Raw genomic sequence first — 27,323 nt, 5'->3', positions numbered from 1 at the left:
TACATCGCAGCATTATGCATTAAAGCACGTACACATAAAATATAACTCATAAATAAAGGATGCCACGTGGTCCTACCAGGGAGCGGTTGACTCATCGCATGCAGAGATAAATTGACTTTTTTATGCTTATACCGTAATAAATTTCACACCGATTATGGCATATCCAAAACGAGACACTTTTTGCAAATGTCCTCTGCAATTAATGCATGCAATTTGGAGAATGCTGGGTTGTAAAAATCTGTAAATTCCATGCTTTTTCTGGATCAATTAAGAAAGGTCGTCTCGGTTATACGACATTCGGTTGATTGATGGGACGGCTAATTAATATTTTCGCTCCGGCTTTGCATACTTGCGCGTAGAGCATTCGCGTAGAACATTCGCGTAGCTCTCGCCTCAACGATTGCGCAGCCTTGCCGTTCTCCTCAAAGGTTGCAGTTTCTTATTCTCCTAGCGAGGATCGACTCTTCCAAACTCGACTGCGAAATTCGCTAAATTCAGATTCCTTAAAAAATTTATCCGTCTATATTTTTTACCTCTTTTTTTTTTTAACAAAAATCCACTCTCCTCGCGAATCCTAGCAATAATTCACGCCTAAATTTATCAACGTTTCCATCGCATAAATATTAATCAGGCTCACCTCATCGCGAGAAATGTATCGCACATTCGAAACAACGAAAAAATATGTATTATCGCATAGTTGACGCTGAGAATGAGAAAAAATCGCAAGGAAGAGAAGCAATAGATATTTTCTAGACAAAGATTTAATTTCATATAATTACTTCTCGGGATTTTCGAATGCACGTGGAGCAAATGGTCTTGACGCTTATGAGCTCGAATAACAAGGTGAGTTTATGCGAGACGAATCGGTGACGAAAGAACGGTAACTCAAAGACGAGCCGATTGTCACGATCGCGAATGTTATTTTAATAAGTGCGACGGTCCCCCAGTGAGTTGTCATTGTTCGACATACACGTGGAAAGTTTTATCGATACGCACAGAAAGGTGCTCCGCGAGTTGTGAAAACTGCAGAGAGTCGTTTTTTTTTACAAATAAATCTATATATACATGTATATTTTATAAAAATTAGTAGAATTTTGAAAATTTATTTTACATTTCAGGTAGTCGACACGTAGAATGGTGGCATCGCAGAACGACGGAGGTAGAAGCCCTGTCGGAGGAGGAGGCGGGGGTGGAGGTGGTGACGGGGATGACGCGCAAGTTTATACGGTGACGGTGAGCGGGGTTGGCTACAGGAACGAAGGCTTCAAGGATGACGGAAACGACGGAATCCCTCCGGAGCCCCAAAAACCACCCCAGCTTCCGGTAGCCGAGGACGACACGCAGTCTCGAAAGTTCAAATTATCGCGTAGCGAAAAATGGAGGATCCTGAAGAATATAGGAACGGTCTCGGTGGCTTTTATGGTCCAATTTACGGCGTTCCAAGGTACAGCGAACCTACAGTCGTCGATAAATGCCAGCGATGGCCTTGGGACTGTTTCACTGTCAGCCATCTATGCAGCACTGGTGCTGTCTTGCATCTTCGTGCCTACTTTCCTAATAAAAAGGCTCACCGTCAAGTGGACTCTATGCTTGTCGATGTTGTGCTACGCGCCGTACATCGGCAGTCAGTTCTATCCCAGGTTTTACACGCTGGTACCAGCCGGTGTTCTCCTTGGTCTCGGTGCTGCCCCAATGTGGGCCGCCAAGGCCACTTATCTCACCCAAGTCGGTGGTGTCTACGCTAAGCTCACCGACCAACCCGTTGACGCCATCGTCGTCAGGTTCTTCGGGTTCTTCTTCCTTGCCTGGCAGACCGCCGAATTGTGGGGAAACCTCATCTCGTCCCTCGGTGAGTTTTTGTCATACTTTCTCTCCTCTACTTCCTATACTTTATCCTTTCACCAATTTTCCAAACAACTTCGTAATTATGCTTATTGACAATATTTAAGCTCCGAGAATGGTACCGGAAGCGGTAACCTATTCATCCGAGATAAAACCGGCAGTAAAATCTCTGTTGAATATATATATATGTATAGTATACGTCAGTTATTTTCGAGGCCGAACGGATTATACACGAGAGATTGTGGTAGCAAGACGAAAAATAACATGAGCTTTATTATTCAAGCGCAACTGCAACCTTAGTGATAAGTATATGTATTTAGTCAGACAACTACCTTATTCCATCGTATCGTTCAAGATTCTTATCGTGGTATTAAAAAATACTTGTAGCTACTATCATGATATGAAATATTTTAGACACATATTTTCAAAAACATTTGCTTCTTAAAATAAACACTCTGGACAGATTTATAAATTTAATTGGATCATTATTTTGCATAATTTACAGAGTTCGTTATATTCTAAAATGAGTTAGTTATGAGAAATTAAGATGTAAAGTTTACGTTGGTGAATTACTATGTACACAAAGTTGTTCGAAAGAAAACAAAGTATGATTGATCATGAAGTTGATCGATCAAAGGGAATGATTAGGAGTTCCTATATTAGTTTAAATATTGAATATAGAGTGGAATTAATTGTACAAGGAAAAAGAAGAGTTGTTGGAAGCGGAGAAAAGGATAGTGCGCAGGGAAGTGGCAGATCAGTGATGGTACAGGGATAGAGGTGTAGGATTGGTCGGGCGGTTCGAGCAATAGCTGGTAGTTTTCACTGAGCGAGCGTAGAAACGGTGATTCCACGCAGGACTGGCAGAGTGCGCGCGCAGCTCTTCAGTCCTCGGAGGTACTATGCGAAGAGGGAGAGAGAAGAGAGGAGAGAGAGAGAGAGAGAGTAGCACATTAACTGAAAAGAGACAAAACTTAGCTCACACGTGGGAAGAAACGAGATTTATCCGGTATAAACTCGTGATAGTCGGTTTCCGTACCACCTCGTGCTCGTTCCCTCTACCTGTTTATAATAACACATGTTGTACAAACTATCATTGTCCATTATCCGTGCCCTACACACTCTTTACACATTTACTTTCCTTTATTTCCGTATTTTTCGTATCGCGCTGACTATACAGGCTCGACGATCCAACGAATCCTGATAAGCCATATACTTTTACTATGACCACATTCAATTTCAGTATCTCGCTAACAATAATTCCCCTTAATTACATAATTGTGACTTTTACTCCAACTTTCTAAAGAATATTCTCGAAAATTCGATTCCAAGATTATCTTGTAATTTACGCACTTTTCTCTTCTTAACGTTTCTCGCAGTCGGGCTCTTTTTTTTGTTGTAGAAAAAATATTATACTTGTCAATCGAAGGAGTGGATTCTTCTCGCTTTGGAAAGTTTTGCATTAAACGAGATTGGGTATAGTTTTATTGGGTATATAATCATTGATTTCGCAGTGAAATAAAACGTTACGTTTGGGAAATGGAGTTGTGGATGCAGCTTGGCAAAGTCGACCGCAAAGGTCAAGAGTGTTTTGAGTCCTTGAAGAGGTCAGCACGAACGTCGATGATAACGATGAATGAACGGCTATCCGCGTCGGCGCGACTGCCACGGCCGAGCGAAAGTTACACAGAAGCCCCACTCTGTCCAAAGAATGCCTCACGGAAATACATATATAAAGTCAATGCGGAACGCTCGTCGTGCGTCTGCACAGTTTTATTATTAATAGCATCTTTCTGTACTCATTAAACTCGTGATTACTTAATTCATAAATCAAAGCCTTATTTACATAATATGCCTCGAGCTCTGCGCGATCCATCTTTACAAAGAAAATTTATTGAACGTGATTTCTAACATTAGTTTCATCTTCCGTAATCCGATCGGATAATTGGGCGAAATTATGGGATAATGAAAGATTTCGTTGGATTTCTTGGAAACTTAATTAGGCAAAGAAAGATATAATGTTACACCCCGCGCCACGGTGAAAGTATTCTCTGACATAAACTGACATCAATTCCGGAATGTCGATAAGTTTTGCGCGCACCGGCAACTCATTTAATTCTGAACGCATTCACTTTTTCTAGAAGGAAAAATTCGGCTTTGTTTTTATCGAGCGACGAATATCTGTTTATCGTTTAATAATTGTTTAACCTAGTCTTGGTGTATACAAGTTGTACCACTGAAGGCGGACCAAATAGAATGAACGTATATATAGGAACTCACTTTTTTCGTATAATTATAAAAGATACAATTTTTTTCGCAGGACTGTTTTAACAATCCTTCTCTATTTGTATTTTGAGAGGTTTATAAGTAATAAATTTTATATATATTTTCTTTTATGACTAAATTCTCACGTTTAAATTATGATGCATCTTTATTGGTACACCCTGTACATAGTATAAACTTGTGTATATTCAGAAGTAATAAAGAAGTATCAATCTATCAGAAAACACTATACGATGAAGCAAAAGTTAATTGATCGAAGAGAACGCTTAAGTATAAATCGAATTTGCTTATCATTAACGAAGTTTTAATAATAAGGCACGTGTGCCGTTTGTTTCCATATTGGCAATTTGAGTTCACGCAGTTCGATGTTTGCACAGCTGACAGAGTATCCTCTTTCTCGATTCTTATCGTTTATTAACATATTTCGACGAAATGAACAATCTCGCTGATTTTCGGTACAAAGTAAAAAAGTCAGAACATCCTAAATGATTGAACAAATAGAATTTTCTACTTTTTGCTGTCAAACAAGCCACCATCAATATTTACTGGTTAAATATAAGGCTATACTTGGCGGCTATAGAATGTTAATTCAATGTTATAGCCCAAAATTAGCTAGATGGAATGATATTTGATTTGACAAGAATTAACCGATTATTCAATGAAAAGAAGCTTTTTATGCGATTATACGAATATATTTAGAATCTTTTTAAGCATTCGTTGCTTTTGCTCAATATTTATCATGTATAATGAACTTTTTTAATTTGTATAGCATCTGTTCAATTATAAAAACCTTTTACATTGAGACATATACAATTGACCTGTTTAAAAGTCACATGAACTTGGCTTTATATAATTTTTAGGTCATTAGAATGATAGGAAAATGAAGCAACTTAAATAGCCTTGCAAGCGCTATCAGGCAAATTGGTATTCATGCACCGTTTTTGGTCATTTCGATCATCGATTCATTATTATTCGATACTGGTAGAGGCTCTGTATAGCTGGAGAGGAGGTCTTGGATGGTCGCGCATGAGATTGCCGGATAATCGAGGATGAGTTTAACCGTGACATCGATATCGAATTCGATCGACCCCGAGACGTCCCGCATAATCGCTTTTTGCTCGGTAGCCGAAGAAAGGACGAAAACGAGATCCGTGAAACACACACGCACAGACACGCGATATATCAGAGAGACGAATATTATCTCTGCAACAAAAAAATGAAAGACCATGATAAGGTTAATTTATGAAACAGCCTCGCTTTCGTTACTTCCCGGTTTCCTCGTAATCTTTTATTCTTCCTTGTAATGATAGAATCACAGGGATGACAGGCACACCACACGTTCCTCACTTCCGGTATAATTCACGATTTTCCTTTCCCTCTCATAAACCACCAATATATAGCATAAATTAACATAAGAGAGAGAGAGAGAGAGAGAAAAGTACAAGTTTCACAAAGGATACTATTTTTTTTACAGTTTTAAGCGAGGGAGAGTTTGGGAGCGATGCTGTAAACGGTACCGCAAATTTCGACAAGATCAGACTCTGCGGTGCAAACTTCTGCGTCGTTGGAAATGGCGGACACGAGAATCTCGACAGGCCGCCGGAATCCGAAATCTACGAGATTTCAGCGATTTACCTGTCCTGCGTGGTCGTGGCTGTGATAATAGTTGCCCTTTTCGTAGATCCACTATCCAGGTGAGTCTAATAAATTTTTTTCATTTCTAACAAAATTCTCATATATATACATGCCTTATCACTATGTAGCATCGATGAGGAAGGTTATCGGACCTTTAAACGACAAGTTGGCTAATAAAAAGCGGAGAAACAACTGACATGACTTTTTATAAGTGTCTATTATACCTGATAAGAAAACGCTAATCGCTCGATTAACATATTCTAGTCTGTGTATAAGCATGTGTATAAGATCGGTAAGATAAATCGATACAATTTTATTGTCGATGTAATTTATTGATTTATTGTACTGTAATATTCAATTTGCTCATTCGCCTGCTTACCTCTACATAAACTTGTACGCGCCAAAGACCTTGACGATTACCAATTGTAAATGTTAAACAGGTTTCATGGATAAGTGCTAATTAAATTATTAATCTTTTTTTCCTTTACCGACCGGAGAAAAAAAAATCTGGAAATTCATTAGCAGCGATATACTCCGTAATGAGATAGATGTCACGGGAAGTGAAAGCTACACGATACCTCGAATCACTCGCTCACGCATCGACCAACTTATGAATAGTAGTAGGATTCCATTACGCACGTTGACTCTCCTGCTCAACTTAATCCTCGCTGGATCGTTCGATCATTCATCGATTCTCGTTCGAAACTTTGTTCCATCTTGGATATTACCATATCTTATTAATCCTATAAGAAAAAAAGTGTTTCCTCCCATAACTAAAATAAATATCAAAACTTAATATCCTGTAAATTCGGTAGAGTTCAAATTGCCACGGAATAAACGGGGAATGTTAGAAAAGAAGGTGAAAATTTTTTTAAAAGTATATAACCATTTCACGATAAATTAACGGTGCAATAATGGGAGCCGGTACCACTCTCGTTTTTACGAGTCTCTGGTATAAAATCTCGTGGGTGTCGTTTAAACTCGCTGTATACTTCCGGTACTTTGGTGTGCCACCACGAAAGATTCGGACGGAAGGCTGTGTGGTGTAAAATAATATTACAGCGAGATATAGCGATGGGGTGGGGGTGGGGGGAGGAAGTGATAGATACTACGAGGGGGTAGGGGTACGACGAAGCGTTTTTTCCAACTGTATTACGAAACGAAGCTTAATAAGCGAGTGTAGCTCGATCCCGATGAGATCCCCCTCCCGTACATCACCTCTAACTCACGGATCGCTATAAACATTGCTCTGCTCATGATTGCAAAATAGCGTACATCCGACGGGATGCATCGATGCACACCGATTGCGTAATACTCATACAGCCGCTTCTCGCGATTTGTACTTTTAATAAAACCTTATAAGTTTCTGGTCTCAGAAACTTCATAATTCGACTAACGTAGAACGATCAAAAAAGCTTCTGGATCCTCGTTTCTTCGTTTTACCCTCGATTGCTATTCATTAGATGAATCAGAGGTTCTGATTAAGAACATATTTAATGTTTAAAAAAATAACATAATTCTTCCAGGAGCTCTCTCATAATTATTAAAAGCGTGAATATGTAGGACGATAGTTTTTTTTTCAATAATAAAGAAATTAAAATATTCGTTAGTGGTTTGTGCTGCTTTACGACTTTCCGACAATTTGATGCGCGTAAATTTCAGAAAGAATCAGGAGCGATGCTTTATGGCGCGTTAAAATGCTGGCTGGATAATTAAAAACACTTAACCAACCGTTACCGATCGTTAACGGGACTCATTTATTCTTTTACTAGCTGATGAATCACTGAAATTTTTTTTCACACTAGCCCATGCAATCTTCTCGGTTTTTCCATCTCGTTTGCAGCGTTCCGTAAACGTTGAGAGAAAAAGCAAACTCTACAGTATAGTGCAGTGTGCTAATGGTAAAAATTGTTTAAAGAATAATAATAATAATATAAATTGTCTTTTAGGTATTTCATTAGCGTGCTTATACTTCCGACTATAAGAAATATAATAACGTTAGGTTGGATCGAAAGAAAAATTGTTGGTGGAAAAGCTACTTAGCGAGGATTTTGCGTTGCAAAATTGCTGTATAAATCTTTGTATCGCATTCGATTCGACGGAGCATGCGCTATCCTAGCATAATTAATGTGCACGACCTTCCATTAACAGATGAAAAGATATCACTAACGTAAGAAAGACGTAACGCTAACGACATTGGCACGTAAGAGTAATTGAAACACCAATATTATCATCCCGAATGCAAAAACTTTGAGAAAAGCTTTCCAAAAAAAACATCAATCTTAGTGATTAAACTCTAAATTAAATAATAAATAAGAGAGAGGGAGAGAGAGAGAATGTCTTGAAACACCGCTACTGACAGGTTTCTCGTAAGACACAAGAGTAATGCAAAAGAAATAAGAAAATAATAGGCTGTCTGCGAAGGATTAAAAATGGATTAGCCTAGAAATATTAATACGTTATTTTAATTTCAAAACGCGCCAATGCTGTTCGAATTATTCTCCTTCTCGTAAATTATTATTCAACAAGTTCTTCACGGTTTTTATTTGCCCGTGGAGAGCCCCTTTATTCGTTTTTGCATGGATTTTTTACATTGACCAATTTACAGCAAGTGTCGGAAAAACAAGTACTTTTCCTTGAAAGGAACAGTATAAGCGGATTGCACAAGGAACTGACGGGCTACTTATTAACGAGGCCAGTCATCGGATGCGAATGCAAGAAAAAAAAAACAGAAACGTCGATCAAACTTCACTCGCACTTACCGAATCAAACACAAAATTAATCAAAAAAAAATATCGTAACTGCTTAAAACCAATCCAGCACGTTTAGTCCTGTCTGCAAACATTAAAGTGCGAAAGTATATACACAGTGGCATCGAGGTTTATCTTCGCTTCGATTATAACAACTAAAAATATTGCGTTAATATTTTACATAACAAGCTTTTGATATTGCTAAACGAAAGACAGTTTAACGTAAGATTTATAAAAAATAAATTACAGAGGCACATAGGAGAATGCTGTATGCCATACAGAAAAAAGGGAATTTGATGAGATTCTGGCGAATAAGTATAATGAAGCGAAGGTGAACCTTTTTTTATTGTGAATTCTTTTTTCGCTGTCTGACAGTCTCGCTGAAAGAAGAATGGCTTAGCGAAGATTACCAGTCGGATTGCGTAAGAGGCTCCACTGTGTTGCGCTTTGTTGTGCTTCATTCATCCGATCGGATCAGATATGCCTACTCGCATCAGGATAATAGCGTGCGAGCCTCGCTATATCGTCAGCCAACTTTTCACGAGAGTGCAGTTGCAGCTATAAATCCGAAGGCAAATGACGTTTTCCACTTGCAGTACCTATCTAAATAATATATGTGTGTATATATATCGTATCCTTTTCCGGTCCCAAAGATTTTATCCCTATCCTCGTAAAGTATAGTAAAAAATTTTAATAATTCCATAATTTCACAATAAAAAGTCTCGATTATAATTGCAGTCGATACTATAAAAATATATTGTTCTTCGCGTGGGAAACAATTTGTAAACGATGCAGCTGATCATTAATTCGATAGAGTATCAGTTTCTGATATTTAAAATCGGATAATTAATTGCTTCTCATAAAATGAAAAGATACAATTTCCTTTTAAAAACTGACAGCTTACTTGATAAACAAAGTTGCTTATTTTTTGGAACGAAGACGAGACGATAACGAGGTGTGTAAGAGCTGGAAAGTACCAAATGACGTAATTAACGGAAACTGAGAACTCCTGACCTACAAAACAGCGACTCGCCTAGTAAACAAAAAGTGTTATCAAATAGCTCATAATAATAATAATGTCAATGGTAACTTAATCCTGCATCAAAGGAAGCAAGGAAGCTCGTATCAATGATCGGATATTCTTACGACAAGTGTCAGATAATATTGTTCAATATCACTTATCGAGACACACAGTCGAATTTACGAGGCTCTCCCGATGTTAAGGGTCTTAATTGATTGGTCGGAAAGCTTCGGCATGATCGGTAGAAAGCACGATGACAGTTTCAATTAGCATCAGGCACGCAGCTGCAATGTTGAGAAGTTTGCAAACTTCGGACGGATTTAATGGTGCAGAAGGAATCGCTGACGTCAGCTTACGCAAAATTTCACGAGCTGATAATACCAAGACACGTTTTGCTTGCTTTTTATGTATATATTTGTACACTTGTGTATTCGATGGAGACGATAATAAGGTGAAACGTGCAAGGAAAACCCGTTACCGATGTCAATGGACCAGGAACGCGCTACGAAGGGTGGGGCTCTCCTTTTCTCAAGCATCGTGCAAGCCGCAAAACCGGACAGCAATGACTCAGCCGCGTTGCATTATGTATCTGGACTCCCAGTTTATTGAATCTGATCGAGCTCTTTTTTCTTCGACGTCTATTTCTGTATACTCGAGGAAAAACTTTGACACCGCGTGTAAGAGACACGCTTAGTCCACTTTATTACCTACGATCATTTATTTATGACGCGTATCACGCGCAAACTAATCATTATTTTATTATTTCTAACACGACAGATCCAATTAAATTATTCCGCTCGCAGCTATCGTTAATTCCATCTGAAAAATTAATTAATTTTCAAGCAGTTGAACTAAATTCGAGTTAAGGTGGCTCTGCGAGGAAGATATAATCCGATAGGGCACCACTTCGCGTGGGAAACGTGTTCTTTGGAATGCTGTCCAGCTTGGAGAATGGAACATTTACGAGAAATTGCCTTTGGCCGTGCTGAAGCGCTCCGAAAGATTTATTCATTGAATTACCTCGTGCTTTTGGCCCTGTTCTTTCCTCCCGCGGAGAAACGTGCGCACGTGTTTCGCTGCTAATCTTTTAACGGGAGCTCTCCCTAACTTTCCAACTAATACCTATATATATATATATATATATATATATATATATATATGTATACAGTGAAAACACGTATTTCGATACGATCTGGATGAGACTATATTGACGAGAGAAATTTTTCAAGTTTAAATTTCATCTACTGGATTTCAGACCCTAAAGATATGAGAACGATGAATGAACGTGGTGGCAAAGCGAGACTCGCGTTTCTCAATGACAACGCTATACATTCACAGGAGCTCCAAGTTTGCTAATTGCGCAACGCGCGTTTCCTTCCGCGTGGCTCCCGAGCTGCAGCAGCCGTCGGATAATTAAGTGGATTTGTGCGATTGCTGATGATAATCGCGTGAAATAGTCATTAGCCACCCTCTGCCCCTTCGCGCCAAAAGTCTCATCATCCGTTAAACAGTGAGAACGGAGCTTGTAAACACTGTAAGCCTAATGCAGACACAACAATTACACACTAGGCTTTATCTCTTTTTCTCAATGCTAATCACATGCAAAGTGAATACCTCTTACGAGCGAATGCCAACTTTTCTTTTCCTTTTCGCAATCAGACGCGTCTAAGAAGCTTGTAAAGCAAATTATTAATAAACGTATATGTGATGATTTTTTTCTCAACTTTGTTGAATTTAATTTGGAAAAGTTTCTTCATGAACCCTTTGTGCACTTTCAGGTATGGAGAGAAACAAAGGCGAGCGGATAGCCAAGAGTTGAGTGGAATCCAATTGCTATCTGCCACGGCTTATCAGCTGAAAAAACCTTACCAACAGCTACTCATACCCATCACGGTGTGGATCGGTATGGAGCAAGCTTTCATCGGAGCAGATTTTACACAGGTAAGTTGTCGTGTAATATTTTTAAAAAATAAGATTGTTGTTAAATGAACCGATTAAATTATCATTCTGAAGGAATTTCTCATAAAACATTATCATAAAACTATATATATATATCACGTTATTCTTGAAAATAAATTGAATTGTAAGAATTTTTCTAACGAAGCTTGGCAGCCGCGTGAAAGAATCTAATAGAGCGTATACATTGTGAGTTAAAGATGCAGGCCTCGTGATCGTGGCACGTGAGTCAAACGAGATTTGTCGAACGTACGTTATATCGACACCTACCACTTCTCTATATTTAATGATCGACGAGCGAAGCAAACTGGGCTTACACCGGTTTACCTGCACGCCTGCTTACCTACATGTTTATTAGCACTTTCTAATGCGGATCTGATTGTGCGTCCAACCTTTCATACTTATCAGCTCGCCATTTCTAATAATATAATGTTTGTAATCGTTTGACCTTCTCACATGGTAATTTTCTCAAAATTTCCATTTTCTTACTACCATATTATAAATTATACAAATATTCTTCATTGGCAATTATTGAACTCTGAAACTCGATTTTTCTAAAGAAGAAAAAATTGTATGATAATAAAATTTACGACGTACAAAAATTTGTTCCATCTTCGAAGCAAAATTGTAATAGTGGAAGCTGAAGAATTATAATTAGCAAATTGTTGGAATTAAAACTTTCGGAGTCTGTAGATAACGGATGAAGAGAAGACTCGGGGGCGGTTCCGGAACGAATGTAGTTGCGGTAACCTACTTGAAGGTGGAAAATTCAAGGTGTGGGAATCTTCTGGTCGATAGCCACGTATAACTCTCGATGAATTTTCTCTTTTTGCGGTTGTTACTGGCGCCAGACTCTGTCGCATCGATCCGGTCAACCAACCGGACCCTGTCGTCTACTCCATACGTATATTTGCAAGAGCGATGAGAACGGTGAACGTGCTGCTAGTACTCATCGGCATAGTTGTCCAATACTAGTAGTTAGTATGCTTACAGACCCCGAGGCCACTTTTCTTTTCCATTGAGACTCCTATGCCAATTTTGCTTCTTTTTTCTCTTCGCTTATCAATCTAATTGTAGAAATCGCATATCCTTCTCTGCTCGACATAAATCATTCAACGCCTGTATAATCTCAACGAGCAATAATGCTCGGTATAGAAAATACTCTTGATAAACATTGCAAAGCTTTGTTAGCTGGACCAGTTATATTTTCAACTTTAAGTAGAAACAGACTGTTTGGCCAGACCTTACACATTTTTCCAAAAAGTCTACCAACGTTGCTCCATTATTGTGCAAATGATTGGCGGATTGAAAGGAGAAATCACTAATGGATATCGAGCGCCTGTCGAATGACAATGGTCACGTGGCAGTCTCGTGAAAATGTCCTCGTTTCCATAGATTTTTTGTGCTAGCTTGTCAACTGCTCGACTTTCACGCTCGATCTCTGGTGGGCGATTGCTGTAATTGTTTTGTTTTTTTTCGCTTTTCGAATAATCGTCATCCATTTGAAAATACTCGATCGTGCCGCGGGTGTCCACTTTGCAATTGCCAGGCGAAGGGGGAGAAACGAGTTTAGTAAGACACGAGCGCGAAGGAAACCATAACGATGGAATAATTATTGTAATTCGAGCATTAAGCTTTCGTTTGATTCGGTCGAAGGCGAAGGAGATACTCACGTGCGAGAAGGCGAAGGTCGCTTTTCGCATTTCTCACATTTCGCGCCGGTCAATCACCGTCGATCTCCTCTTGGGTTCCCCCCCCCCCCCCCCCCTCCCAAAATAGTTTACTTGTGTCTAATAATAGTTTAATCTTCAAAATCTACAAATCGTTAATAAGCGACTATTCGTGTTTATATATCCTTGATAATAAATACATATAAAAGAGCGTGCTGCATCGTTATATATAGGGAGGTCGGTTGATCTGGCTGGATCATCTGGCCACACGCCAGACGTAACAGCCGTGACGACCTCGCAAGGACTTTATAGTGTATACGTTCCGGAAACTTGCATTGTATATTGTATCGATCGCAGATGGATCAGAGATATCAGGACGAATGCTAGTGGAAGCAAACTACTCGTGCTTCCGTTCAATCGTGTGAACTGGGTTGCGTGCAATCACGTTCGAATAAACAACGCGTTATACATTGATTTCCCATTTCCTACAACGACCAGTCAAATTCTGCATAGCTCATTTGCCATTGAGACCGAAATGCAGGTAAATCGAGAGATCGTCTCTAATACCTTGAGTATCTCGATTTACGACGCGACTTTGTTGGCAAAAATCAGGTTAACGAAGCCGTCCCTGATCACTCATTAGGCTATACTTGGTTCGCAATGGTATAAGGAGGAGTCTCGAGAAACCATTGCACTGGAGCTTCGTTTGCTCTTGTTTGGTTTTTGTCGTAAGCAAGGAAAAAGTTGGAGATCGAAACTACTCGTGATTGGGCGTGGACCCGAGCTGCCAGTCAGCTGCTCGCAACGTTATAAATAGCACCGTCGTGCAGGCAACGATTTTATAATCCAGCAGTGAAGCAAACTTGCAATACAGCTTCCATACATGGCACGTTATGTGCACCTTCCTCGCTTGCGCGTGCCTATATACGCAAATAAAGATTAAACAGTCTCCAAGAATTCTCTTCTTTCTCTTCCTTTATTTTTAATATCCTCCATTTTATAGATTCTATTGATTGTTATATTAATTTGAAGATATCCTCAAGAGCTCCATGGAATTCCTTGGAGCAGAGCAGTTTGCCTTGGACTCCCCAATGACACAATCGCGGGGTTGAAGACAATACACTTGTCGTAGAGAATTTAATATGCCAATGAAAGTAGCCAGCGATAATCCGAGAAGCGAGCCAATAAAGCGTTTTGTTAATCGCGACTAATGCAATTTCACAAACGTGACGCGTATCCTCGATTATCGATGGAATGTGTTACAGCGGTCGCATAAAACTCCATACTAATTTATTCGTATCATTATGCGCGTATTCCGATACGTCGAGCATTAGTAACGGGATTGTACGGAGCGTCGCGTCGTATATCTCGCGTAGGTAGCGCGAAGAAACGAGAAACTGTCGGCGGATTTTCGTCCAACGTAGCGCACCATTTGAAATATTATTTCTGACGTCCTGAAAGCAACTGGAACGTCCTTGTCATTCTTCTCCATAGATTTAGATGGAGCGAGTGGGAAAAGTCACCGAGATACAACTTTCATTCGATTATTATATAGATCAATATCAGCGAGAGATTGTTTCTTTCATACACTTTTATTGTTCAATGCACCAGTTTATAAGCTGAATGATGAAAATCTAATTCATATAGTTTATTGTATGAAATGACTTTTCATTTTGTTCTTTCAGGCATACATCTCGTGCGCGCTGGGCGTTCACAGGGTAGGCTACGTGATGATCTGTTTCGGGGTGGTGAACGCTGGCTGCTCCCTACTCTTCGGATCGCTCATGAAATTTGTTGGCAGACAACCATTAATGGCATTGGGTGCCATTGTTCACGCGAGTCTTGTCGTTGTTCTGCTAATGTGGAGGCCTCATCCGGAAAATCCCTACATATTCTATTCGGTCTCTGGACTCTGGGGCGTTGGTGATGCAGTCTGGCAAACCCAAGTCAATGGTAAGAAAATCAATTATTGTACTTGTAATTATAACCTAGGGTTTAAAAAGAGAGAGAGAGAGTAATAAATATTCATAGAGAGACATTTTAGCATAAATTCGGTATATTTTCTATAGAACATGATAGATTGAATTTTCCAATGCCAAAATATATTTTTTTGCTCGAATGGATATCGCATTAAATGGCCTTGGTCGTTGAAATCTCCACAAAATTGAGTGTCCGAAGTAACCATAGAGCTTATAAGAGTTCGATGACCGATGGGATAGAAAAAAGAGAAAGGGAATATACGTTTAGCGTGGGTTTCCATTGAAAAATCATTACATATGCGAATATTGCCTTGAAAGATTTGAGAGAATTCGTTATCTGTACATGGCAGTATTAGCTAATTTTTTCAAAAACGAGTTACACTCGTATGAAGGATTATCTTTCTGCGCGTAATGGAACGAAACTGTCGGTGGTCAGGAGACACCTTCAAGGTCGACTCGAACACTTAATTGTCCCCTCGTCTTTCACGTGATACATGGAAACTTTTCAAACGAGATGCAGCCGGGATAATGAACGCGGATACTTACTCGAAAAGACTTGGAAATTTCAAATAGTTTTTATATATTTTCTTTGAAAAAAAAAAACTATCTAATTAACAGAAGTGAAGAGCTGTGTCGCAAAAACCTTTGGCAACGAGAATTTGACGAGTGTGATTAGTTCACTTCCTTTAATTAAAGTGTATTTATGATCGGGTGTAATGACATTAAAGAATTGGACTGTTTCCGTAAACCGGTCTGACCACAAAGCTCGCTATACATCTCGTAAGATTTATGGCCCCACATGGATACACATGCTGTAATTAGAGTATAGTTGCAAAATATCAGATCTCTCTCTCTCTCTCTCTCTCTCTCTTTATAGATATATGTGTGATCGAAGTAAAAAAATTGCGCGTTGCATACGGCAACGTCCGAAAGGCAAATGCCTCGCGTGCTTTTCCTGCAGTGTATACATATATACATATATTCGGCTAAACGTTGTTGTACGTTTCCTGTCGCGAAACAAATATCTAATCGCTGTCCGTACTCGGCTACAACAGCTATTCTTCCACGTTTCGCTGAAAACCGCGAGAGCTTAGGTTCAAACAACTGAGAAAAGAGTTATATAAACTGACCTTGTTTATCAAAACTTACTCTTGTCCGCAGGCACGATCACGATCGATATTTTATTTTGAAATTGTTGAGTTTCGCACGGCCCAGCTTTCGCAAAAACAATTAATAATACATGCAGCGTTTTTTCTTTTGAATAAACGTTGTGTAGAAATTTCGCTCTTACCCAAAAAAAAAAAGAGAAAAAAAATGAAATCCGAATCGATTGAGAAATATTAAGAAACAATGTGTATTTTCTATCTTCGCTATCAATAATTAACTTAACAATATCCGTTTCTCTACTCTTGAACGAAACATTGGTATATACAAGAAAATTCTCTCTACCTCGAGACACGTATTTTTTCAGCTTGTTACATAGTAATTACGCGCTGTCCACGCGCATCAAACTAACGTGTCAAGGCGAAACTACCCCAAAGCTCTTACATTCATCCGTACATCGACCTGCAAAATCAATTCTATCAATAATAGTTAACTCTTAATGCTGCTATCAATTGATTGGTTTGTAGAAATCAATTATCGCGAACTAAAAATCGATTGCGCAATCAGCTCGCTTCTTACGTAAGGATCGGCAAGGATTAGTGAATTTACGCATCCGTTGATCGGTGGTTTAGCATGAGCAAGAGGACGTAATGACAGCGATTGGAGTAATAATTGTGTGTTTTGTGTGATTAGGATTGTACGGAACGCTGTTCAGGCGCAACAAGGAGGCCGCGTTCTCCAACTACAGGCTGTGGGAGAGCGTGGGTTTCGTGGTGGCTTACGCATACAGCACGCACCTGTGCGCCAGGATGAAGCTGTACGTGATGCTGACGGTACTGATAATAGGCACAATGGGCTACATCGTGGTGGAGCTTCTACACAGGCGCAAACAAAAGAGGCTCAAGGCCATCGCGGAGGACCCGAAGGCAGCTCAGGCTGCGGCCGAGGCCAATCAACCGGAGGAAACCGACGATGAAAAGGACGACCTCGACGACGACATCATCATCACGCATTTGTGAAGCGTCCTTTGATGACCTTGAGAGAAGAGCAATCGCTTCACTTCCGGTACCCATCACGTCCAAGTTCCTCCTCTTCCTCCGATCCTGTCCCCCTAGTGGAACCAACCGCGCGTACCAAGTACGCGTCCACTAAACTCTCCATGGTAGGACAACTAAGACTCTTATATATATATATAAATAGATATCCCTCGAAAATTGCTAAAAACACGAAAGACGTTATATCCTCCTCCTATAACATTGTCCACGTTTTAAGTTGATTTTTCACGAGAGAAGGACTACTACTATTAGACGCGTTTACCGGAAGTGAAAAATCCCAGAAAGAATTTTGCTGGGTGAGTGGCCGAAGGGTAGGTGGCGACACGTGCTGGTGCTTCGCGCGGGATGCGCGTTTCTGCCGACCGGAAGTAGAAAGGCGACAACTGCGACAAAGCCGCCGCGCCGGCGTGTATATTTTCAGGTTATGTACCGCACGCGCGCGTGGTAAGGGAAAGCCTAGGCCGAGAGTAGAAGAGAGGAGAGCAAAGCGACGAGCGTGGAAGTCGTATCGTGGAAGAACTATTCCAGGTTGTCGGGTGATGCCAGGCCACAGGAGTCGAGCCCGAGCCCGAGCGAGTGTCGGTGTAAATCGACGAGATATAAGCTGAGCTGAGGATGGTGCATATTATAGTAGAACTATATTTGAAGATGTCGCGAAATCGCGAGCGAGGGGATAGCGATCCCCGACGCATTTCTCCAATCACGAAGCAGTATTCTCCTGTTGGATCGTAATTATTTCTATTTACCGTCCCTTTCTAGAGGGACACGCGCACTCGATTTACACATATCATTGTAAGAAATAACTATACATGTATATTATAATTAATAATCCTTTTTGGCGAGCGAGCCGAAGAGGCAACGTGCTACGACACGTTCTTAGGAGCATAGCGTGTATCATATAATGTTATTATAGGCTATAGAGAGAAAATATATATACTATATAAAATGTAGGATGCGTGAAAAAGTTGGCGAAGATCTACTCTGCTACCGTGCCGCGTGCCGTGCCGATGGAATGCGGGAGCGGGACCCACTTTCACCTCTCGATCCTTGCTTGCTTTTTTCACGAGTGCGATGAATTTTCTCGAAAGCTTCGCAAGTATCGTCACGTACTAGTTTAATTTATTAATCGACCGAGGAAGAGAGGGGGTTGCGCGAAAATTGCGAAATTTCTCTCTTGTCGGCACGCGCGATCAATCTTTTGCGTGTGTGTTCCATTCTATCGTTTCATATACGTGAGAACGAGCGAGAATTCAGCTGATAGAGAACTCTAGTTGAGGGGACATCACGTTTTCGCAGCTGCGAGGACGATCAACGAAATGAGAATTTATCCCTTCCGTCGAACGCTGGACATTGGACGATTATTATAGTGTTGGCAAAGTCAAGAATTTCTTACTGAGAGAGCTGGATTATTTTTTCCACATTCCTTGCGTTTCCTAATCTAAGAACGCTAATGGGGAACGGGTAGGAAGCTGAAACACGGGAACTTGAGGGAATCTTGTTTCTGTTCGTGTATATTTATAATATCCAGCACTTGTATTATAATATGCGCAAGCCTTTTTTCACATTGCCACTTGCCATTTCTTCTCGCTCCGACTGTTAAAGGAGAGCCAATGACTAGTCCTACGAATCTCAACTCTTTGCCAATTCTCCCTACGCTCCATCACCTGCACGGTGCTTCCTACTAAAAAAACTTACTTCAATTTACTACGCCAATTTGTTGTTTTTATCTTCTTGACTTTTTATCCGTATTCCTCTTTTATTTTTACCTTTTTAACATTCATTCGAAAATCGACTATTTGATGATAATCTTTTGTCTAATTTTATTTTACGAGTTATGTTAATATTCGTGACCTTTATCTCTCTCTCTTTCTCTCTCTCTCTATTAGTGGCGAAGAGTCACATTTTCATTTTCACTAATTTTCTTTATGTCGGAGGCTTGTCAATTTGACTTGGTAGGTGTAACGTGGCATTGCATATAATGTGGAAGAGTGAATCGTGGGCGATCTTGCAGCTGGGAAATCCATGCATGTATTTTAGAACTTGTGCGATCTTTTGATTAACGCTCAATTAGAGAATGAAATTTATTAAATGATTATTTGTATGAAATCACCGTTTGCGTATGCGCAATTGAAATAAATCGAGCACGAAGATGAAAGCCTGGTCAATATATTAATTATAATTCCTCAATAATTCCTGATTTGTTTAATGCCTCTTGTAATTATTAAAGAAAAACTTATCTTTGATATTTACTCCTTGATAAGTGTTTAAGAACATTTAACACGATCATAGACATAAGCAGCTAATACATATTTTCAAGTGTACAACAGATTTGCAGTAAAAAATTGTAGTGTAATGTGACTAAATTAAGGCATAGATGTCGCCCCAGATACAACTTTACTATCAACATATTTAACAATTAGAACAAACAAAATCCTGTTTAATAATTGAATAATTTATACAAAAAATATTAATCTCACTTTTTGCATTGCATAATATTTTATTATGTACATGTATTTTTTCACTTTCTTTTAGAATTTAGCTGCCCTTTCAAACCAATTTAATTTTTTATTCGATTTTTTTCTTTGAGAAATCATTTCAATTGTTAAAATATATTCTACAAATTTACCTTTTCGATTTTTTAATTTATTTGCAGAAATAGAAAAAAAACATTATATCATTCCATTTAATTAATAATATTTTTATTTAAAAATAAATAATAGACTTGTAAGTTTAATTATTATTTTATCATTTCAAAACGGTGAATTTGTACAGTATATGTTAATGATTAAAATGACTCGTCAACGAATGAAGTCGAACGACAAATGAAAATTTGTTAAAAGGCAAAGTAAGCCCTAAAAAAAATGACAAAATACAGATAAAATAAAATGAAATCCAATAGAAATATAAAAGGCAAATATTTTATTTTACATTATGTTAAAAAGAATTATTATTTGATACTTTATGATTATTCAATTATAAAATATGTTTTTATTTATTTTACATTTTAATTATGTGTGACTAGTAGACTAGATATGCAAAGTGTCAATTACCTTAAGTATATACGATAGAAAATGGGTAGTAAATTAATTAAGAAAAAAAATAGCACAAACTGTAGTTTCCTTTTGTATCCCGTTAAAAGGAATCAAACTCTAGCTGATTACCAAAATCAGCTCAACCACTTGGAGTAGTTACTGATAGATTTTTAATGTAACCAGATTTGTACACATATGAAAGGTGCAAATACGTGAAATATTTTTACAATTTTAACTAATAATTAAAGCTCGTGTAACAAGCTATAATTATTAGTATAGACTAAAGTAGGGAAAGAATTTTTTCGTAAGATATTTTTCGATCACAAACTTTTATGCTCATGTTATTGCATATAGATGTAATGATATATATATATATATATATATATACACATGATTATATACTTATTTTAGCTTAGACGAAGATAAGTTTTGTTTTCTCATTTATAGTAGAAAATAATTAGTTTGGAATTTATTTGATTATGTACATAAATAATATATAATATTACAAAAAACACACGCATGTTAAAAGTATATCATTATTCTAGCTAAAAGTTGGATTTTACAGCGAGTCTTAAATACTATTTTTATTTATCTTACGCTTCTAATGTATCATAATCTTATATACATTGAAGGCTGAGAAGATTTTGTTTTAATAATTTCATTAAACAGATACTACATTTTAGGAGATCCGATATGAATAGAATAACGGTCATTATAAACTTCGATTTTCTAAGGATTTCAATACGCGTTAATTTTTATGTGACTAAAAATTTTATGTATAATGTATGCGAGCGTGCATTCAATTTTCGTTGACTGTGTTTAATTGTTTCGATTATTAGGCGATACAACAAATTCAATTACTATCATTAGCTGTTATTTAGTTGGATTGCTGCTACTGTTATTATTATTTTATGATAATACATGATACTACATTATTTCTGTCACATAAAATTAAATGTAGTGATAATAATCATTTTATTAAAGTTATAAATTGACATATAAATTGACAAATTTATTTGGTAACCTTACCCGTTTATAAGCGCTTTATTTTCATACAAAAGATGTTCATACCTTAATTAGATTATAAGTTTTTGCGTTTTCAAAGGATTCAATGAAAACAAGAGGAGACATTTTTAATAACGAGCTGTAATAATAATTTTATTGCATTACACATAATTATAAGCACGTAATGATATTTTATATTAGTAAGATTTAAATACGTAGCTAAACTACGTACATTTGACTATTGGAGTACTGTAAGTATCCATTTCTGTTTTATTTCTAGCTTTGATTTATAAAAATATTGTTTCTTTTTAGTCTTTATAATGCATGTACATGGTAACAAGATAGCATTTATTTAATACAGAACTGAGTATGATACAATATTATGTACAAGAAAATATATCAAAATAACTGTAAAATCATCACAATCGTTAAATTTTGGTATACATATGTGTATAGAATAAGGGACTTAGATCACCCTAAAGCATGGACGTAAAAATTCAAGAGCTATACAAGACGGCCCGGTGCACAAAATTGATATCCCATGCAGTTACACGAATAAATGATTTTTACATCTTTATACTAGATAGAATGAAATATCTCACCCCTGCATAGAATATGGTTCTAATTCATTCGATATTTTAAGTGAAACAATATTATTTAATAATGATATTTTTTTATTTTGTGCTAAACAAACTTTACGATTACTAAACATTAGATTTTTCTTTAAAATACTAAAAAAATATAGGACAAAATATATCACAATATTAATAACATCATGAATCAACATCTCGTATTTAATAAAATTATGCATTCACCATGTCATAGTTTTACATGTAATATTTATTGCATCACTAATGTGAGCTCTTTCATAAGGCTATGTATTTCAAGGTGCGACTGCTAAAGTGGATGATAAAAAAATTACATTAAAAATGTATAAAGCATTCATATTTTTCCTCAGTACCATCATTGCAGGTAAATGTGAAAGTTACCAAACAGTCTAGCAAAAATAGACTACTTATTAAGAGATATTCTCCCTGTTTATCATTGCTGTTATCTACGACATATAAATTTAATATCCTTAAAAATTTATGTATTAATATTTATCATTAAATGAGCAATATATATAAGTTAGTGTTACACTGAACACTAAAGTATAAGTATCTCTGGAATTCAGGTTTTAATATTTAATGTGTATAATACTGTATTGATAAAAAATGCCTAATAACATCCTTATTGTTATTATGCAAGCGATGATATTATTATTGGTAATATATATATATATCTATTATAGCATATACTCTAAATCAGTGCATGGAATGATATTCTACTTTCTTCAGCGTGGCACAAGCGGTATTTTGAATACATCTATTATATATATATATATATGTATATTATCGAATGCTATAGAAATACTAAGTACTTGATAAGTACAGTATTTGTAGTGAATGTCTTTATATATTTGTAAATAATGGAAGACTCGAACCAAATTACCGCACTTTATCCGAAATTTAAGAAGTTAAAAGAGAGTATTGTAGATAAACGTTACATTTATAAGGCACTGCATTTTTTTAATTTGAAATGTTTCTTCAGCGAGTTAACCTCTATAAAGGTTTAACGCTACTTTATAGAAAAATATTTATAAAACTAAATTAGAATTGAGCTATACTTCAACTGGCATTTGATATATCGATGTCGAGTGTATCATCTCTAGAAAGAAGGGCACGTCTTTCTTCTTTCGTAGCAGTTTGCTTCTTGCCTCCACCTTTGCGTTTACCTCTATTAGCTACTCCGTTTTCTTCATCCATCATTCGTAAAATTTGCGTTTGATCAGAGCTTTCTATAGGTGCTATTGATATATCACGCACGGCACGGAATTTACCGCAATTATTCAAATGTTCGTTCTCCAATCGAAAGAAATTCCAAATAAATCGCCTATAAAATAAAACCAATATACCTATAAGATACACTATATTAGATAGAGCAATTAACATTTTACGAATATATACCTGAAGACTTCCAAAGGAGCCACAACGGAAGTCATCAGATCACCTGTTACATATCCACATTCAGTTAATGCAAAGCTCACTATCCATGCAAATCGCAGTACAAAATCTTCTATCATAGCAAAATAATAAAAACCCTGAAATAAAATGGCAATTATCAATTTTTTATCAATAGCTACTATGGCCCAATAATCTAGACTGGTAAACTCACTGATGAAGAGTAAACAACTTCTTCGCGTAAAAATCTATTTTCACCGGCGTTACTATCTAGTAAACCCCAATCCATTTTGAGATCCCAAGTTAATGAGTAAATTGAGCTGACGAAGGAGCTTGTAATCCACATCCATAAATATGGATTGTCCCATCGGGTTTTGTAATCAGCTGAAAAATATCTCAAATTTTACGTCCATAGTTCACAAAACAAAATAACGAATGAAAATTTATAATCAATTACCAGCATAATATGCCGCCAAAGTGTTAGAAATAACAACAAGAAAAGTAGTTGAATACTTTCCGGCATTGACTAAATGGGGAAATGCTTCTTTTGAGTCTCGATAACGGCGAACACACTGTGCAAATCGAAACCAAGCAGGTAAACAGCTGACAATAGGCCTTATAATATATGATCCAGACATGCATTGACTAGTATCTCCAGCGTTTAACCAATCATTATTAGTAATATAAAAGCATGTTAGAAAATGCAAGTCTAGCAAGGCAGTGGTCAAACTATTTAGTTGATCAGCCAGCCAGAAATCAGCAAAATTAACGTATGCAAATGGCGATACGATTACTCTCACCTATAACAAACAAAATTGCCAATTAATAAAAATAATAGTGAAAATTTGAAAGAATTATTTGAATATTGCTTACAATAATTTTAAGTAACCAAAATCGAGCTTCATGGCGAAACATTTTAAATGGATTTAAGAGGAAGGCAAACATAATACAAACTAATGCAAGAGGATTGACATATTGAGGAATGCTTAGGCTAGCACTATAAAGGAAGCTCAGCAAACTTAATGTCCACACAACTCCAAGGACTGCAGCTAATTCCATAAGATGTTGTTCAGAGAGATGATTTCGTGGGTCCAGCTCAAATATTAGTACATGATTAACTCCGGATGATCGCCATCCATAAACATTGACTCCCATAAGAAATAGAAATTGAATAATGAGCAATGGACCGCGGTATAATCTAAATGCTATTTTAAGATTATTTTCACCATCGTGAAAAATTGCTAAAACAAACAATAAAATATTATTGCAAATGAGTTTCAGTTACCTATGAAATATTATATAAAGGATATATACTATGCTTTACACCAGGTTTTGGACATAAAAACTCATTTACCTGCGTAACTATAAGAGATACTAACAATTTGCAGCTAACCTTTTTGAAACTCTTTTTTATTTAGATCCAAAATGGTAATTTGCAAAAATTCGATATCTCTTATATTTGCCTAGCTAACAGAAGTTTTACATCCACATTCTGGAGTTAATTAAAATATACACCCTACATCATCTATTTACCTGAAAGGACAACTGTTAGGAATAAAACAATAAAACTACCAGAGAATAAACCAACTTTAAACGTAGTCCAGGGACTCTGATGTTCACCTAATGGTGGAACTCTTAACCTTTTCATAGCACGCTGTCGGTCTCCACCTTCTAAACCAGTTGTAACAGTGGACTCTGTTTCTTGTATAAGCCTGTCTATGTCTTTTGATGTAAAAAAATGAGACGTTTCCACATTCTCTTCTCTCCATTTTGATCCAGTATCTACCGATAAAAGCTGTATTCATGGACAGTAAATAAGTAAAAAAAGCAGTGATATCTACTATTAATAAAGAAATTGTTATTTTTGTTCACCTTATCATGTTTTTTGAGGATTTTTCTAAAACCTGTATGATTTAAATTTTGATAGTTTTGAAGTAAGATAAGCGAAAGATAAAATTCAGAGAATGCTAGTTTTAATTCTCTTAACTTTCTTGCTGACAAAGTAGCTTTAGGATTTCCTTTACCCCTGCCTTTAATATTACTTTGTGATTCTAATGCAATCTTCAATTCGCTCTGTAAAGCAGCATATTTTCTTGTAGCTTCAGCCATTTTTTCTGAAGTAACCAAATTTTAATTAATTACATTCATAAAATAAAAATAAAGCATATATGCAACTATACATTAATTTTTACCAGAATAAAATGTATTGATTTTCTTTAATTCACGATCACAAAAAGTGAAGAATACTTCATCAAATGATGCAAAATGCCTTGATATTACTTCGGGCTCTACGCTTTCTGAAGATGGAGCTTCTTCCACAGCTGCGTACAGCATAGCCTTCATTTCCTACAAAATAATTCATTATAAATAATTTTCTTTTGAAAGTCCTTTAACATTAAAGCTAAAAAAAATTAAACTAATTGGCTACTTACTTCGTAACTGATATATTGTTTGCGCCATTCTGGTGTAATATGAGCAGACAAATGCTCTGCGAACTTCATTTCTATTTTGAAAAGAAAAGATTTTCATAAAGAAATTATTTCCTAAAATTGATAAGCAAGATTTCAAGATTATATGCAAGTAATTCGAATACTAGAGTATAATAGTTGTTGAAAATAAATTAATATATTACAATAGTTCCAATGATTAAATAATTTAAAATTAGTATAATAAATGTAATAAACTACCTTGTAAAAATAAAATTTTTTTACTTACCGTTCAATGATTAAGCTTAAAGTGAGGTTACAAACGACATTTATACAGGAGCAAGCTACTTTGTCGGCAACGCTGTTTAAACACTTTAAACGTGCAATCGCTTGGCGTTAAATATTTGTCGTTTCACAGATAATACTATTTAAGTCGTAATATAGGAGGTTAACGGAGTTAATCACTGAGTTTCGTGTCATTTAATCAAACTGTTCTGCCTTAATTCTTTATATTAAGTGTAGATTGCTCAAAATTATGATAAATTCATTTGTCTATTCTAATTCCTTAAATTAAATCAGGAGTTAAGAATAAGGGATTATTAGTTTATTATTTTTAATCACTGAGTTATAAGCATGGCTGATTTATTGGGCTGATATAAATGATGTGGAGTGTGGACTGTTGTGGACTGATGTGAGATTAATCGTATATATATACATATGTATATACTTGAATACGTCATAAGTCAGCTGTTCTTCAATCTAAACGAACTAATAATTTATTATTACAAGCCTTGGGATGTACAATATATATTTTCTAAAATAACAAAAATAATTGTTGTGAAACTATAATTGCATTCTTAGAAAAGCATTTGCTCATAATTTACTAAAAACCAAATCATAGAGATAAAAATTAAATGATATTGACGCTAAAAAAATACGAATGACTCGAAGTACTCGAACGAGATCTTCGTTCTTTCTTGACTGGCTGACTTTTTTAACCCTTTTAGCTATCGACCTATTGATCATGTGGCGTTTTTATGTAGTCCTTTATGACGCGGGAAATACAAAATAAGTTGAATTTTCAAACCACTTATTTCAAAAAAATGTACACATACTTTTGATGTCATTTAGTTTGCAGAGTACAATGCTGCTACTGCTTACAATATCGTTATAAATTTTAAAATATGGTTATTACTAACTCATGAATTAAAAAAATCTTTTTTGAAATGTTATTCCTACTTTAATGGTAAATCTTTTTCTCTTGGCAATCACATAGTTATTAATTAATTCAAAACTATGTAGTTTTCCATGGTAATTAAATTATTACTCATTAATTTATTTATTATCACTCTTTCTGATCTACACAGGTCAAGGTTTTTAAACTACACATCTTGGTTTTTGACTTTGCTAAAGTATTTGTAACAAATTTTTTTACATTGGTTTCTCTACTTTATAATTACATTTTCTATAATATTCCTTTATTGTATTATCTCTGAATTCTTTAAAAGAATTATTAATGTCATCATAACAACTTATAATTTCTGTAGGTGGTACATTATAGATCC

General features: G+C 36.6%; 2 protein-coding genes across 6 annotated transcripts in view; one reads left to right on the top strand and one right to left on the bottom strand.

Annotated features, from left to right (window-relative positions):
- LOC136778912 (UNC93-like protein) overlaps nucleotides 1-19,450 on the top strand; it is a 35,341-nt gene extending 15,891 nt beyond the window's left edge. For all 4 annotated transcript variants that reach the window (XM_066736089.1, XM_066736088.1, XM_066736087.1 and 1 more), the window contains exons 2-6: nucleotides 1,119-1,849; nucleotides 5,600-5,819; nucleotides 11,310-11,472; nucleotides 14,843-15,110; nucleotides 16,934-19,450. In XM_066736089.1, coding sequence (XP_066592186.1) covers nucleotides 1,135-1,849; nucleotides 5,600-5,819; nucleotides 11,310-11,472; nucleotides 14,843-15,110; nucleotides 16,934-17,259 — 1,692 coding nt within the window. In that variant the 5' untranslated portion in view covers nucleotides 1,119-1,134 and the 3' untranslated portion in view covers nucleotides 17,260-19,450. The remainder of the gene's footprint in view (nucleotides 1-1,118; nucleotides 1,850-5,599; nucleotides 5,820-11,309; nucleotides 11,473-14,842; nucleotides 15,111-16,933) is intronic.
- A 2,032-nt stretch (nucleotides 19,451-21,482) lies between these two features.
- Nucleotides 21,483-26,184, bottom strand: LOC136778910 (solute carrier family 53 member 1). Of its 2 annotated transcripts, none has more exons than XM_066736085.1 (10): nucleotides 26,048-26,174; nucleotides 25,765-25,875; nucleotides 25,525-25,678; nucleotides 25,205-25,446; nucleotides 24,866-25,127; nucleotides 24,206-24,573; nucleotides 23,790-24,132; nucleotides 23,547-23,716; nucleotides 23,339-23,472; nucleotides 21,483-23,264 (listed from the first exon to the last, which is right to left on the bottom strand). In XM_066736085.1, exons 2-10 carry the CDS (start codon nucleotides 25,831-25,833, stop codon nucleotides 23,000-23,002), a joined length of 2,007 nt encoding a protein of 668 aa, XP_066592182.1. In that variant the 5' UTR covers nucleotides 25,834-25,875; nucleotides 26,048-26,174; the 3' UTR covers nucleotides 21,483-22,999. The 2 variants fall into 2 exon arrangements, with proteins under 2 accessions (XP_066592182.1, XP_066592181.1); XM_066736084.1 differs by having other exon boundaries at nucleotides 21,484-23,264; nucleotides 25,765-25,835; nucleotides 26,048-26,184.
- Between the last annotated feature and the right edge of the window lie 1,139 nt (nucleotides 26,185-27,323).

The sequence above is a fragment of the Prorops nasuta genome, unplaced genomic scaffold, assembly GCF_024137725.1.
Source record: "Prorops nasuta isolate Cenicafe-Biocafe unplaced genomic scaffold, Cenicafe_Pnas_1.2 PNAS00015, whole genome shotgun sequence".
NCBI classification, from domain to species: Eukaryota; Metazoa; Arthropoda; class Insecta; order Hymenoptera; family Bethylidae; genus Prorops; species Prorops nasuta.
The sequence above is the reverse complement of the archived record's forward strand: the minus strand, read 5'-3'. Positions and strand labels throughout refer to the sequence as shown.